The sequence below is a fragment of the Lepisma saccharinum genome, chromosome 2 (assembly GCF_977018435.1).
Source record: "Lepisma saccharinum chromosome 2, izLepSacc3.1, whole genome shotgun sequence".
Lineage (NCBI taxonomy): Eukaryota > Metazoa > Arthropoda > Insecta > Zygentoma > Lepismatidae > Lepisma > Lepisma saccharinum.
Genome location: NC_139230.1, coordinates 36,932,765 through 36,949,771, shown reverse-complemented (window position 1 = coordinate 36,949,771; position 17,007 = coordinate 36,932,765). Strand labels below are relative to the sequence as shown.

The following is a 17,007-nucleotide window of genomic DNA, read 5'->3' as shown; positions in this document are numbered from 1 at the left end:
ATCGAGGTGAAGATGCAGCCAAAAAATTTATTGAAACACTTCGAGAGTGGGTAAAAATTCTTGCTCCATTCTTACATACAGAAAAACCAATGAAGGATCTTACACCAGAACAACAACAGGAATATAATAATGCCATACAATGTGTGTACTGTAAAAGTAATTTTGATTTAGATAATAAAAAAATTCTACACCACAACCATTTTAATGGAGAATATATCCATACAATTTGTAATTCATGTAACTTGAAAATACAAAAACCATTTTTTATTCCAGTAATTATTCACAATTCAAAAAATTTTGATACACATTTATTTATTAAAGAATTAGATTATGATGCAGAGAATATTAATATTATATCACAGACTAAAGAAAAATATACTATTATTGTAGAGAAAACTATCAGATTAGAAAATAAAAGAATAGTTGTTCTTAAATTTTTGGATTCACATCAGTTTCTTTCCAGCAGTTATACAAAAGAAGAATTTGGGCAATATGATATATATTTGCTAATGAGAAAAGGAGTCTACCCCTATCAACACATGGATAATTTTGAAAAATTTGAAGACACACAGTTACCACCGAGAGAAGCATTTTATAACCATCTTCAAGATAAAGAATGTAGCGAGGAAGATTATCAACTTGCACACACAATTTGGGGCATGCTAGGTTGTGAAACAATGGGAGATTATCATGATTACTATTTGAAATTAGATGTTCTCTTGTTGGCTGATGTGTTCGACACTTTTCTAAAAAATTGTTTTGAAAAATATAATTTGGATCCTCTTTTTATGTGTACAACACCTGGTTTATCTTGGCAAGCTATATGCTTTTAAATACTGGAGTTGAAATTGGTCTTCTCAAAGATACTGAACAGTTTACATTTGTTGAATCTGCTATACGTGGCGGTATAGTACAGTGTCCTTTAAGATATATAAAAGCAAACAATAAATATTTATCGGATTATGATGATGATAAAAAATCTAAATATATTTTCTATATTGATATGAACAATTTATGTGGGTATGTTATGACTCAATCACTCCCAATTGGTAATTACGAATGGATGACCCACGAAGAACTTGAAGACAGGGATTTTTTTAAATGGCCTGAAGATCATCCAAAAGGTTGTCTATTGGAAGTTGATATGCTATACCCACCATGCTGTCATGAGAAACACCACGGATTAGCTATGGCACCACTATCTCGAAAGGTTCCAGGTACAGAAGAAACAAAATTAATGTTAACATTCGAAAACAAAAATAATTATGTACTTCATTATCGACTGTTAACAATATTACGAAAAGCAAGGTATAATATTTACAAAAATCCATAGGGGTTTAAAATTTGATCAAACAAAATGGTTAGCTCAATATATTGTGAAAAATGCAAACAATCGAATACAAACAAGTTCTAAAGTTTTGAAAGATCTTTATAAATTAATAATTAATGCCATATATGGAAAATTTTTAGAGAACAAAAAAAAATCGATTGAGGTGTAGTTTGGTGACCAATTGGAAAAAAAAACTTTTGAAACTTATTGCTGATCATTCATACAAAGTTTTAGAGAAATTACTGAAAGTATGACTCTTATTTAAAGAAGTAACACCGATGTAGTGTGTGATGTGCCAATAGCTGTGGGTGTTACAATTCTTGAATTATCTAAATTAGAAATGTATAAATTTCATTATGATGTGATGCAAGCTAGATACGAAAACATAAAAGTAGCATACATGGATACTGATATTTTTATATATGAAATAGAAACAGAGGATTTGTACAAAGATTTACTAGATATGAAAGAATATTTTGATTTTAGTAACTATCCAAAAGATTGTCAATTATATAATTTATTATACAGTGTTGATAACAAGATCATCCCTGGGAAAATGAAAGATGAAGTAGCAGGATCTATAATATCAGAATTTGCTGGACTCAAAGCAAAAATGTATTGTATCAAAATAGATGAAAAAGAAGAAGAAATTAAAAAAGCTAAGGGTATGAAACGATCAAATATAGTAAGACTGACAATGCATGATTTTAAAAAAGTTTTATTTGAAAATAAAAATGAAAAAAATTAATGTCTGCATATTATCTTACCAACAAAAATCATGTTGTTTATACTAAAATAAAAAATAAAATAGCCCTCGATGGCCATGACAATAAATTAGAAATTTTAGATTGTAACATCCATACTAGAGAATATGGACACTATGAAAATGTTGACACAAATCATTGTAATAAATGTAAATTAAAAAGTTGATAAAAATATTTATATTTAATTTTTTAATGTTATATATAATTATTCATATATTTTTATCAAGCCTAAGGCTCTGAAGTAAATAATAAAATAATAAAATTCTATATTCTATTCTATTCTATTTAAAATTGTTCTATCACTCTCTCATTCTTTACATAATATACATATGACTTCTCTACTATTAATATAGCACTACATGTAGTATTTTCTGGTAGAGTTTCATGAAATTCACATATCAATTTTTTATTAGTTCAATCATTTATAACTACCAATTTTCTTTTTGACGCATTTATTAAAGACATTGGTTTGTGAATTATGAACTCATCTGGATTATAACACATGTCTATGTTTCCTTCAGTTACTCATTTAAAAGCACTAAATACTTTATATACTTCAAATAATCTTGTTCTGCAATGTTTAAATTATAATTTTCACGAGGGAACACCTCATTTCTGCCATTCTTCAGATACACATTTTTAATTTTACAATTATCAAACTGGCTCCTATCTTTTTCCTGATTGTCATCTCTCCCTGTCTCAAACAACACAGCTACTAACTCTGGCATTTCGTATTGTAGAGATTGGAACTGATTAGTAATGTCGATTTCAAAAAAATTACCCTCCACAGGCTTCTGAATGCATTGATAAGTATAAAATTGAATCGGAATTTGTGGATTTTTCAAAATGTTGGCTTTGTATTTGAGAGCATAATTGGACTCATATTCAATTATATTCATATCGCAGCTTCGGGTAAACTAGCCTCATTAGCTGTTCCATCTGCATTTAAAGTTTTGTATCTCATGATGGCATTATGATCATTGGGTGCTCTGCGAAATATGACACTCAAACCACCTTTCCACATAATTTCTTTATAATCAGAGAAAAATCCAAATAGCAATCTCATGGGGAACAGTACTGTGTGACTTTTTGCTTGAATTTTTGTTCCAGCTTCGAACCCACCAACTTTATAATATGCACTCTCTGATTTGGACAGTTTCAATGTCCCCACTGTAGTGGATGTAATTCCAGGGCAATCAATCCTGTCTTATGACTGTACCATGCTTCTTAATTTCAATTTGAGAGAATAAGAATGGAACAAAATTATCTATAAGTTTTATATTAGCCCAGGGGAGGGGATATTCATCACCATTACTTTGTTTTACAATATCAAATTTTATATACAGATCTGATCTATGTGGATGAATAAACCCATCCCCTACTGTGATGTCATACTGTATCTCTCTGTTGGGCTGATTCAAATTTGCAAATGTTCTCCTGTTTGGTGGGAAGGACTGTAATTCATAACTCTCAATATCCCCCATTTGGTATTTATTTATATATTTTAAATATTAATTTCTATTATTGCAGTGCTATTAGCACCAGCAAAATCGATGATCTCATTTTTCTCATTTTTAATTGTTATCTCTATGTAATTAACTTTATCAATAGAAACAGGGAAATAGACTGGTGGGATTGGGGAATAGAAGATGGGTTCCATAAATTCTGAATTTGGTTTAAATGTAGCAATGATACCTGTTTCTTTGTGGCTACCAATCGAATTTTCTTCTGCTTTGATAATCATGCCTTTGGCAATGCTGCAGTGAATATTCAATGTCTCAATAGCTAAGAATTTTGGTATAAATTTACCTATGTGCCTACCCATACAACACACAAAGTCAGAATCATGTTTCTGTAACCTTATGAAGTCTCATTTATATAACATACTTTCAAGCTACCCTGTCGTGGTTCCTAAAACATGGCATCTTGCTTTCATTTCTGATGTTGGTTACTTGTTGCACAGGTATGTTTCCATGTAGTTACAATGATCTCTCCCTCTTTTGTTCCCATGATCTACTGCGGCAAGCACGTTGACTGCTCAGTCTGTACAGCACACCTTCGTTGAAAGCACACAACTTGAGACCTGAGTAGAGTTTTTGTTTAGAGTTCCCGGTTTGCTTCAAAAATTTGAAAACTTATTCAAGACAGAGGTAAGTGTATTAATATTTACTTTAACAGTAGTATTTTTTTGACGAAAGTTCAAAATATAAAAGAAATGCTGCCTATAATTAATTCTGCTTCATCCATAGGAAACAAAGGCAACTTCCGACTAGTGCGAAAGTAACTTTAATTTTGTTGTAAAATAAAATAGCGTGTGTGTACATATATATCACACACAAATCTATAATACATATGTGCGTATACATAAAACTATGTTCTGTTAAACCAAAGTTTAAGACAATCTAATTTATTTCCACGTAATTCGTCATGTTTATCGTTCTGCCGAGCGTATCCGGCTGTTGCAGTGAACATGTCCAGGAAACATAAATAAACTGACCAGGTTTTTTTAGCTATTATTTTTGTGTTGAATATGTAGAAGGCTCCAGTGACCGAGGATCCCCCCTTACGGTATATTTATTTTTCGACATTTTCACCATAGAAACAGACCGTGCACCCTGGAAAATTTGTTTTTCTATCTCAATCTATAGATTTTGATGTTCTATGTCTGAATTTTATTTCACCACGTGGAAACCACCATGAAAATATGCAGTTTTCTCCACTTGTATTAACTAAGCATGACCACGTGCTACTTGTTTCGTCCTATTCTGAACTATATCATAACTAGGTCTCGGAAGTTGACCTAAAAAATAAAAATAAAACTTAGAATCGTTTACAAAATTACCTAAAAATAAATTTCCCTCTTAAAATGGAAGCTTGTTTTTTTCATTAATTACAAGGGACTAGTTGAATAATTTGATAAAATGAGTTTGATGGTTTTAAACTACCCTAACAAAGGCGATTCAGTGCTAACGTAGTTTTCTATGTTTTTACTTCAAAGTTACATGCAATAAGTAAGGTTCTTCCAATAAGTTATTATTGACCTACTTTCAGAGTGGGCTTTGCAGGATACAGTAGTCGGTTAGCATCTGAAAATTATTTAATTTCTTGCAGAGTAGATTGCAATGTTTTTATGGTGACTAATTTTACTTTAAAATCACACGTTAAAGTGATAATAGTAACCTGCAAGGGAACCTAAAAATAGGCTTCACTCAAAGTATTTTAAGTTTACTGGAGGAAAGGTAAATTTATCAGAATTACTTAATCCATTGCTAAATATCTGTTAAAAATAAGGTACCAGTTTCATAGATCGGAGACACATTATAATCGGTTATTTTGTTTCTCGTGGTTCGTACTTACCAATTGTTTATTGCGGAACATAGTTCAACATGCCATTATGCTTTTTAATTTTTTTATTCCCTTTTTCGCTTCCTTAACACAATATGGCAGGCTAAACTTGACTACTGTAGTGGGTATGCAGTGTTTATAACCTTCACTGAAAAATACCTACTATTGTGTTCGTCACGTGTGCAAATTGTACATTATGCACGGGTAGCTGATGGATAGCCCCACGAACCATTCCGATAAGGTTAGGTTTGGTTAGGTTAGGCAAGCATAGTTATAAAAAAGAGGTTGGAAACACTGACAGGGGGTTAAGTTATCAAAGGTATGCAGCATCCCGTTCACGTAGGGAGAGCAATGGCAATTGTGCGTCGGTGAGATATTTCTTTTGAAAAATACATGATTTCCCGGTCAAATAGATTCCACGATTAAAGAAAATACTTCGACGAACTTTGGAAACCTTATAAGAAACTCATTTCCGTAAGTAGTTTCTTCTGTAAAAATGAAAAGTGTCCCCAATAATGAAACTGTTACCAAAAAGAATATTGTGCTTTTCCATTGAATATATTTACAATTATTGGTGTACTTGCTAAAATATTATGTTAGTGAATTTAAATATGTAAGTTATGGTAACAAATTTGTTTAAAATTCATGAAACATTAGGTGAGGAGAAAAATTAATGGCCCAAGTTAACACTCTGCCAATTAATACCAAAAACAATACTATGGTGAAAGTAATTACTTTTGTTGGTGAAAATAGCCAGACATGCTGCACTCATCACCTGGTGGAAATATTCGCGGGCGGTTATAAATTTTCTCGGGGAGTGCACAGATGATCACCAGTATCAAATGTATATTTATTTTAGGTTATTGTTTTTAATGCTAAGTTAGACAGGTACAGTGCTCTCTGTATAATTTGTGAAACAGTTTGTGGCATAAACTCATTGTAAACTTCACGCACACACAAAAATGGGTGGGGGAGTAGTGCACAATCAAAATCAATGCTTTCGGGTATAATTTATGCACTTCTTGAGCAATTTTGGGAGGCAGAAAGTATGCCCTTAAGCAGTAATTGTGCATTATGTAATGTAGACTGTTGCAGTAGAGATTGTTTTGTGACTTTTTTTTTCAAATTCCCCCAGCAGAAAGACTAATTATTGTAGAATTTTGGCAATCATCGTCGCACAAAGTTTGAACCTTCCTTAATGTGATGAGAAATGTTTTGATTTGAAAAGCTATTTATGTTTGGGGAAATAAAAACTTAAAAATTACCTTACGCAAGCATGGCCACTTCCCATGTAGATAGAAGCGAGAGTAATTTAGTGATATCATTTTAATGCTAAGAGAACCCAAAGTTCCTTTTGTCTTATTGTGATTTCATCCTGCTACTTAAGCATTTTTTAGATGGTTCGATTTTGGTTTGTGTGTGTTAACACATACTGCAGAGTTTTAGCAAAGTGTAATTTCTTGCTGCCAAAATATTTGAAGGTTTTGTACAATAAATGCTTTTGTAGTTAGGTTAGGCAGGTCAGATTTAGTTCCCTTGGCATTTTAATAACCCAAAATGTTTTTTTTTTGGTGGATCAAGTTGTTCTCATAAGGTAACTGTTTCAAATGTTTAATGATCTTTTAACTATTAATAAGAGTATTAGGAAGTCTTTTAGCATACTGGGAAGGAGGAACAAAGGCAATATTGTGTTCAATTATGCTAAGCTTCCATGTCTTTCCTTACAATACCACTTAGGTAGAAGCTTTTCCCTTGGCATTTTTATAATATGTGGAATTTTACAAATAGCATATCCAAGCAGAAGCAAGCTCACAAGTGCAGGGTAAATGTTGGCTGTTAGGGGTGTAAGTAATTTACCACATCAGTTTTGAAAGCTAGTAACAATTACATTGAGAAGTAAGGCAGTTTCTTAGTGATGAAGTTAGAATATAAAATGTACTTCATGTCACATCCAATGTCCATTTTGGTGAATGTAGTTGTTGGTAGGATTTGCAGTTACATGTTACAATTGAGTCAGTATTAGTTCACAGGCAGAATCATATATATTTTTGAGGGGCCCAAGTTCCTTTCGTTTTATTGCGATTTAATCATTCTGGGAATGGCATTTTTACATGATTCGAGTTTGATTCACGTTTGTTAACACACACTGCGCAGTTTTAGTGGTTACCTAATATTTTGTTCAATATAAGCTTTCGTGGTTAGGTTTGGTTCTCTTAGCATTAAAATAAAGTTCCTAAATACATTCAACTAAGGTTCAGATTCATTCCCAGTAGTCTACAATACTCACTGTCGCTTGTCAACTGAGAATATCTTGTCCATGGGAAGCACTCATGCTTGGGTAAGGTAATTCCCCCCCCCCAACATAACTTTCCTTTTTAATCCAAATGGTGCTCATTACTTTAAAGAAGGTTCAAACTTTGTGCAACAGTGATTTCCAAAATTTTACGATAATTAGTCTTTCTGCTAGGGGAATTTGAAAAAAAAATCATAAAACAATCGGAACAGTTACTTTTTTGTAACACAATGCAGTGAGAATGTTATTCTTGGTTCTCTTCACCTTAAATCATAAAATAAGTAGTTATCATTATGATTATGCTCCTACATGCTGTGGTCATTTTTCCTCATACATGTATGTATCTTATATGCCCAGGAAATAATAGTTGTAAGTCCATTTTATGCGCAGATAGGCTCATCGAGGCTGAACCTAGAGTTTAAAGTGAAACCAGAACCTCTGTGCATGTGCCTCCACAGAGAAAATGTTCAGATTGGCTATCTATTTTGGCAGTGATTACTTATGGGTGGTCACTTTTTGCCTCAGTTTCTGAAAATTGTTTCTAAAAGTCCACTTTGTGCACATTAAAGCTAATCGGGACTGAACCTATAGTTTAAAGTGGTATCCGAACCACTATCTGCCTCCACCGGGTATCGAACCTGGGACCCCTTGATTGCAAGGTGACGACACTACCACTGCACCATCGGGGAGGCCCAAAAATATATTGAGTAGCCCATAGTTTATGGAGTATTGACTTGTGATATATATGCATATTTAGTAATTGTCTTGTCTAAATCGGATAGTGGTAAAAAAAAATCATTGATGCTAACTTCACAATTATGTTGTTCTGTGAATCAAGTATGATTTTATTTTGCAGATACATCTGATTATTATGAATGACAAGGGGAAGAAAAGAACCCTCTTGAGTTATTCTCAAAGACATTTGAGAAGATTAGTTGAGAATGAAACTAATAGCACTCTTGATATACTTAAAGTGACACAGACAGTTCCTCAATACATTCACAAATCCGACACTACAGACATTTGCACGAACATAGTCCCTGTGGAAGACTTACCACCCTCTTTAAGTTTTGAATTATTTCATGAGGATGAGGCCACAGGAAGCAGTAATTTTGAAGTGCCACCAGTGTTTCATTTAGCACTTGTTCAGAAAGCAGTGAATCCGATGGGTAGAATGAATCTTCATATAATGGGAAACTAAGGGGGGAGTTAGCAGTGTGGGCATTACAATATAAGGTACCACATAATGCAGTGTCTGCTCTTTTGGGCATATTACAGAACCATACCGAGGAAAAACTTCCAAAGGATGCGAGAACATTGCTTAAAACCCCGAGAAGAACTGATGTAGTGTGCATAGAAGGGGGGAAATATTGTCATTTTGGTTTGGCTGATGTACTCAAAGAAATCCTACATGTATATAGAACAACTGAACTTCCAGTTGATACAATTAATCTACAAGTTAATATTGATGGGCTACAACTATCCAGATCCTCAACATCTTGTTTATGGCCCATACTGTGCTCAGATACAATCTCAAAAAAAGTTTTTCTTGTAGGAGCTTTTCATGGAAATGAAAAACCTCGAAATGCAAATGAATTTCTTGAACAATTTGTAAATGAGGCAATATCATTTGTAAATGATGGTTTTCCCAGTGGTGGTGATGTAGTAAAAGTGATCATGCATGCTCTGATTTGTGATGCTCCTGCGAAAGCATTTGTACTGTCAGTAAAGGGTCACAGTGGGTATAATAGCTGCACAAAGTGTGAGATTGAAGGTGCATACCTAAATGGAAGAATGTGCTTCCCTGAAGTCAATCCAGCCTGCAAACTCAGGACAGACGAGCAATTTGCAGCAAACTCATATGAAGAGTTTCAGACTGGTGAAACTGTTCTGAACACAATTCCAAATTTTGGGTTGTCGAGTGTACTCCTGGATTATATGCATTTGGTGTGCCTAGGTGTAATGCGCAAATTGTTGTATCTGTGGATGTTTGGGCCATTGTCTGTAAGAATAGCTGGCAATGATGTTAGGAAAATTTCAGAAAAACTAATTTCCATTCGCAATAGTACACCTATTGAATTTGTGAGGAAACCTAGATCACTTTCAGAAGTGAAGAACTGGAAGGCAACAGAGTTTAGTCAATTTCTTCTATACACTGGCCCAGTTTGCCTCAAAAATGTGTTGCAACATAATATTTATCTGAACTTCTTGACACTCCACATAGCAATTTCGATCTTGTGCAGCCACAGTTTATTTTCTGATGACATCAACATACAATATGCTGACAGACTTCTCCAGCATTTTGTAACATCTTTTGGCATCCTCTATGGTAAGGACCACATATCCCACAATGTTCATAATTTGTTACATTTGGCTGCGGAAGTGAAGAAATTTGGTCCATTGGACAATTTCAGTGCATTCAGGTTCGAGAACTATTTACAACATTTGAAGAAAACTATAAGAAAGCATGACAAACCACTTCAACAATTGGCAAGGAGATATTTTGAATTCAGTGTTGTAGAACGTGAAAACTCTAAATCTGAAAGGAAACCACATTTTTCCCAGCCACACAACAAAGGTCCTATAATTGGTGAGGGCACAGGTATGATGCAATATGCAACATTCCATCATGATCTTTTTTCAGTGGTTTCCAGTGATGACAGAAACAATTGCTGCCTTTTGCATGATGGAAAGGTTGTGTCGGTTGCAAATTTCATGGAAACTGTAGATGGTGAAAAATATCTTGTTGGGGAAAAACTAACGCCAGAAGGAAATTTGTTTTCTGAACCATGTGAATCCTCTAGAATCCATGTACAGATTGTAGGGGACTCTTCCAAATTACATTTTTGGCATACATCTTCGATTTTGGCCAAAGTGTGGAAGATACCGTACAAGAACAAATACATTGTTATTCCATTGCGTCACACTTAGTTTTGTACAGTTTATCATTGATTCATATAATCTTCATAGTGTGCTTATGATTTTAATTTTTTATTCTTAAGTGTTTATGAAATATTCAGTGATTGTTTAATGTACCTTGATGTCTGTATAATAATCAGTGCCATTTTGTTTTTCATATATTATTAAGGTTGATTCAATATTCACACATGCTTATTATTTTTCTCATTGAGGTTCACATGATATTCAGTGTGCTTATGGTTTCTAATGTACATGCAGTATTTAGTCATTGCCTGTTTAATGTTTTCGTGTGTGTACAATATTCAGTGGCTCCTTTAATTATTAATAATTGTATATTATATGCAGAGCAGTCTTCTTTTTTTCATGTTAGTGTTTATTCAATATTCACTACTTCTGTACAGTTAATCAATCATGCTTTTTCTTTCTCATTGAGGTTCACATGATATTTATAGTGTGCTTATGGTTTGTAATGTTCATGCAATGTTTAGTCATTGCCTGTTTAATGTTTTCATGCATGTACAATATTCAGTGCCTCCTTTAATTATTAATACTTGTATATTATATGCAGAGCCATTTTCTTTTTTTCATGTTAGTGTTTATTCAATATTTACTACTTCTGTACAGTTATCAATCATGCGTAATGTTTTTTTCTCATTGAGGTTCACATGATATACATAGTGTGCTTATGATTTTTGATGTTTGTGAAATATTTAGTCATTGCCTGTTTAATGTTTTCATGTGTGTAAAATATTTAGTGCCTCCATTAATTAATTTTTAATACTTGTCCAATATTCAGTACATTCTAGTTTTTTCACATAAGTGTTGATTCAGTGTTCACTACATCTGATTTTTAACAGTTATAGTACTTTGTAATAATGACTAATACCTGCTTGAGGCCCAAAACCACTTGGCAGCATAATGTTGTTCAACTCAACAAATCAAAATAAATGTTTTCTCTATCAAATGTTTTGTGGATATTAACTCTGTATGTTAGGATAAAAGTTGAGGCTGTGAAGGGACACTCAGCACACAAATGGACCACACACACACAGCCCTACTGAGGATTATACTGGTCGTAGGTCCAGACACCAGAGCCTCGTTAGTCTGCCAAATGTAGTCCAGGGTGTAGTATGTGGAAGTGGGGTTGACAATTGGATGTACTATGTGGAAACAACAGGAAAGTGGCACAATTTTGCATATGTGTTCATTTTAATTTACTTGTGTTGAGAAAGTAAATAACTTATGAAGGAGAGTTATTATGTAGGATCATGAAGAAGTATACGATACTTCAATTTGGAGATGGGATTCAGATGGTTCCAACATCCTGGGTATTTGAAGATGGAAAAAAGTGCTTTTGGGCACCATATACCACCCAAATTAAAATAAACAAGGCAATTGCGACAAGTGAATCTCCATCATCCGAATGGCCAAGATATGAAGTCGTGAGGATTTTTGGATCAGCAGGTAAGATGCTACCATTACATTCTTGCTAACTTTACTTCTGGTATAGCTTCTCTCAGAAATACTTTATTTGTGATAGGAATATGCACATTTCCAATTCTAACATGTAAATAAGAGTATTGTGCAGCGAGGGCTCTAGCTGCAACTTGAATTGTGGAGATTAATTTGATTGCATAGTGTTCTTGTTATAGACAATGTTTTTTTTCTCTTTGAACAAATTTTCCTGATGCTTTCATTAATTGCAACATCTATTTCATATCTTGTAATTTTAACATATTTAATGTGCTTTAATTTCAGTTTATGCTTTCTTACTTTTAATTCAGTTTATACTTTCTTACTTTTAGTGAGTTGTGCGGAAATAACATTGAAAGATAATAGTGAAAGAAACCTAGTATTTCTTTAAAAATCCTGCTTATTTATTTACCTAACTTTATGACCAAAATTAGACAAATATACTGCTTACTTTAATTTTTCAGATGACTACAAGGTTGGGATGGAGAAGCTGAGACTGGCGGAAAGATTTTCCGACATCGATAGTTGCACCTCTGATAACGAAGAAAGAAAGAAGAGGCAACGACACAAAAGTACGCATGTAATGCAGACCGATTCTTCTGATGAAGCAGACCATGATTATCAGCCACCAGCAAAAAGACTCCCCTCTCTTCCACAACCACCTGCGACTTTGGCACCAGTACAATTGTCTCCACTGTTTGTTGCGGTAGATGTTTCTCAGCAATTGGATATATCACCGTCTACAGATGCTACACTTGCATCACAGTCTCTGTTGGCGGGGATTGGTGGAGAAAGTAAGAAAGAAATGATAATTGCAGAAGCTTATGTGGGCCAAAATGGACTGCTACAAGCAGAAATGCAATGCAATACTAATTTGCAAAATGGAGGTAATCGTTTAATTAATTTCCTTTCTCTGCAATGTTTTAGTAGGACTGTATTGTTTTTCAATTTCTGGTGTTTGTATTGTCTGCTTCTTTTAGTGTAAAATCTTTAGTTTATTGGCAATATTTGAATTATATACAGACATTACTAGTGCTAACATCTACATGACATGAAACCTCCCCAATTGCATAGTAGCTAACACTGTCAGCTTTGTAATCGAGGGTTCCCAGGTTCAATCCCCAGTGAAAGCACAAAATTTTTGTCAGACTGACTGACACACACAACATGCAAGTATAACAGAAGAACATTGTAAGAATGCACCATTGTGTAACAGGGCTTAACTGTTACATGCAATTTCTGCATAAGATCATAAACAGAAACTTGAGATATAACATCCCACTACACAAACTGTGTGTGCCTGGACACAATGAACAGAGCAACTTCCAACTTCCACACTTCCAACTCCCAGCCTCTCACTTGTTCAACCTTGCTTATTCTATATTATGCCTAATCAGTTTTACATCTCAAGCCAAATAGACATTTTAACATTACTGGCATATTTTTACAAGACTCCCAATTACATTTTCTACGATTGAGGTTGAAGAGTAAGGACAGAAATAACATGAAAACTACTTGAATGGGGAAGTGATTTTTTTACCTGTATAAACTCACAATGGAATGTACATAATTTTTTTTTTAAATTTCATTCTTGCAATTTTGCTTAGACACATCTGATAATTAGCAAATACACATCCATCTTCAGTCATTAACTACTAATGTTCAGGATGTATATATGTATGTATGTATGTGTGAACATGAGTTTTACAAACTTCAATCTCTTCTCTTTGTAATGTGTAGATTTAGGAAAGGAAATCTTGAGGAAGCTGAATCAAATCTATAATGAGGTATATATCATAAAGACTCGGCTGGGAAATCTGGAGAAGAAGTCATTCCAAGAAAAAATAGATAAGAATGAGTTGCTGCCAGGGGAACTTGATTTGCCAATAGCAACACTAAAAGCTCTGGAGGAAGTAGAATTCGCAGACAAGCTGGTAAGTGTATTTCTACAAAATTATATCTTTTTCAGAATGTTTTGAAAAAACTAATTTTTCTTTAAAAAATCTCAATAGTATCAATAAAAAAATATTCTGCTGGCAACTGCACTAACGTGAATCCCCTAAAATGTTTTTTCAGTATAAAAATTTTCCACTACAATTCTTATATTGTGCGAGCCTTATTTGTGCTTAAATTATTAAAATTGTTCAAATATGTAGATTTATACAACACTGCCCCCCTCTGATGGCATAGTGGTAACTTTGTCACCTTGGAATCAGGCAGTCTTGGGCTCGATACCTGGTGGAGGCACATAGTTGTTTGGATCCTATTTGAAACTAGGTCTGGTCCCAGTTAGCATTTCATTTCATATAGTGGACTTAAAAACCCAAACATCACTAATTACTTTTTGTTGTATTTTTCGTATACCACACATTTCTGTCACATGCACTGTAATTGTGAAATCTTTATATTACAGGCAAACACACTCAAGGTCATCGGGGGTTCTGACCTCTATAATGTAACAGTGCATATCCTGAGGCGAGTATTAAGTAAGGAAGTAGCATTTCAGTATAGTTGGGCTGGTGCAAAAAAGAAGAAATCTTTCAAAGATTTAAATCTTTGCAGGTTGATTGTAGGTAAGCACTTTCATATTAGCCATTGATTCACTTGTCATTGTTGTGATGTAAAATGTGTAGAGGCATGTATGTTTAGTTTTTGATGAAAATACGATATTTGAAATAACACTATGTTTGTTTTTGAAAGGTGTGATGTGCATTTTGCTGCCACGAGATGAACTTGACATTAAATGTGAGATTTAGACTTTTATTTACCGACGCGACACTTTCTGAAGCCAGAATTATCTTGTGAAATAATTCACAGAACATTTATTAATCCTGCTGCAAATATTTGAGAAGCAAAACTGTACTCCTTGCACAGGGATAAACTTAATGCTCTGATAACTACACATATGTACTATTTATTTTGTGTAAAAAGTACAGCTGAGCTGATGCCGATGTATTTGCATCAGAAAGTATGGGTTGAAACTAATCTAAGTATACCAGCCGATACATATTAGGTCTTTCATGGGGTGCACAAAAAATGCCATGCCAGACTTTTGTTGGGACTAATTATCCTGGAAATCATGCAAAATTCAATATTTTGATTTTGCACGAAGACTGTATTTTATCATTACATGACATCTATTTTAATATTCTGTTATAAACATATTATGATGTGCGTATTACAGCACCATAAAAAGAAACATTAAGAAGATCCAAAAATCACTTACTTATGTGTGAGAGTATGAAATGTCGATCAAAACAAAGTTTCAGAGGTCATGACTGCCTCCTTCAGGTTAATGCGTATTCTTAGACACCTGACATGGTCACGTAATGAAAAGTTTTAGTTGAGGATACAGGTGACAGGTTATGGTAAACACTTATGGAAAAAACCCGCATTGTATCTGTAAAAAACATTCACGATAATAAATCTAAAACCGCGTATTTCCTAATCTAAGAACACATAAAAGAAACGTCCCAAGTGGCTGTTAGAAGCCACCTGGCCAGTGCTTGGGAGAAGCTAATCCTGTATCCTCAACTAACACTTTCTTTACGGGACACCATGTCAGGTGTCGACTAATACGCATTAGCCTGAAGGAGGCAGTCATGACCTCTGAAATGTTGTTTTGATCGACATTTCATACTCACACATGTAAGTAACTGATTTTTGGATCTTTTTAACGTTTCTCTTTATTCTGTTATAATTCTTGAATATTCGAAAGCAAATTTATTTTTAAATTGATGTATATATTTGGAGAAGAATATTTACACACCAATTATGATCAATATTTTGAACAAATTTTTATTATTTCAAGTATCAGTATTGGTGGGAATTTGTAAGAGCATCGGTATAGGCATCTGTTCAACCCTAGTACAAAGAATAGTTTTTATATTCAAATTTAGGATTACATTCACCATTTTAACACCAAAATGCCATTTTATGTACTGCTTTTTGTCCCGAATTGTGCCAGTTTTTGTACCAAAAGTATTTTATAGTATCAAGTATATTCAATATGTGTGGAGTTTTTCTTAACATTTACGTTATTCTCTGGCAAACAATTTTGCTGGCCTCCAATACCGCTCACATGAGAACTAGTGTTTTATTTTCAATGTATATTTCAGGTGTCTGATGTTGATCTGGCTTGTCCATCAACAATGTTCAGCTTATTATGAGTGACTTAATCTTTGCTAGTGTGTGGGTTGTCTTTTGAGTGGAGCCTTCAGTAATGTTAAAGCTTATTATCATCTATACCCTGACTCAATCTGTGGGACAAAACCACATATAATGGAAGATAAGGGGAGAAAATGAGTTGGAGAAGCACACTGCTGCAAATGGCACTCACTTCCTCTCTTCGTGAGTTCATTGGTGAAGCCCTCTCAAGTCACCACATATGCAGAGATTTGTTTTTGTTTGCTGGCTCCAGAGATTACTGGGACAGAATATAAATATTTTTAATTAGTACTGTGTTCCGCTGACAGTCACCCTGCAGTTTGACACTGTTCTTGACATACACCATCACTTTCAATTTGAAAAAGTGAAAATTCTCAAAATTACATTGCAAATGTGTTATCAACTATAAATGAATTACTATTGATATATTTAATTTTTTCCCCTTCCAGGAACAGTTCGTCACCACAAACCTAGTTCAACAGAACAAGAAATTTCAAATATTGTCCAGGCAAAACTCAGAACAGACAGAGCAAATTTGTAAGTAACCAATATACATAAATCCTATGGTCAATACCTTGCATTGTTATAAGAATATGGATTAAATCACACAGCTACCCATGTATAATCTTTGTTGTGTTTCGTGTATCCCTTGACTATCTTATTCAGCATTGTCATTGCAATGGATAGCATGTTGTCTGACAATAATGAATCTTATC

The 17,007-nt window shown here is 33.9% G+C and overlaps 2 protein-coding genes across 3 annotated transcripts; both read left to right on the top strand.

Moving 5' to 3' along the window:
* Positions 1-9,273: 9,273 nt before the first annotated feature.
* Positions 9,274-10,663, top strand: LOC145981773 (uncharacterized). Its single transcript, XM_083115192.1, has one exon. It carries the CDS (start codon positions 9,410-9,412, stop codon positions 10,661-10,663), a length of 1,254 nt encoding a protein of 417 aa, XP_082971318.1. The 5' UTR covers positions 9,274-9,409.
* Positions 10,664-11,886: 1,223 nt separating this feature from the next.
* Positions 11,887-16,795, top strand: LOC145984401 (uncharacterized). 2 transcript variants are annotated; one of them, XM_083118061.1, is made up of 4 exons: positions 11,887-12,115; positions 12,589-13,011; positions 14,538-14,697; positions 16,741-16,795. In XM_083118061.1, exons 1-3 carry the CDS (start codon positions 11,920-11,922, stop codon positions 14,567-14,569), a joined length of 651 nt encoding a protein of 216 aa, XP_082974187.1. In that variant the 5' UTR covers positions 11,887-11,919; the 3' UTR covers positions 14,570-14,697; positions 16,741-16,795. The 2 variants fall into 2 exon arrangements, 1 of the variants encoding a protein (XP_082974187.1); XR_014441306.1 differs by lacking the exons at positions 11,887-12,115; positions 12,589-13,011 and adding an exon at positions 14,033-14,058.
* Positions 16,796-17,007: the final 212 nt, after the last annotated feature.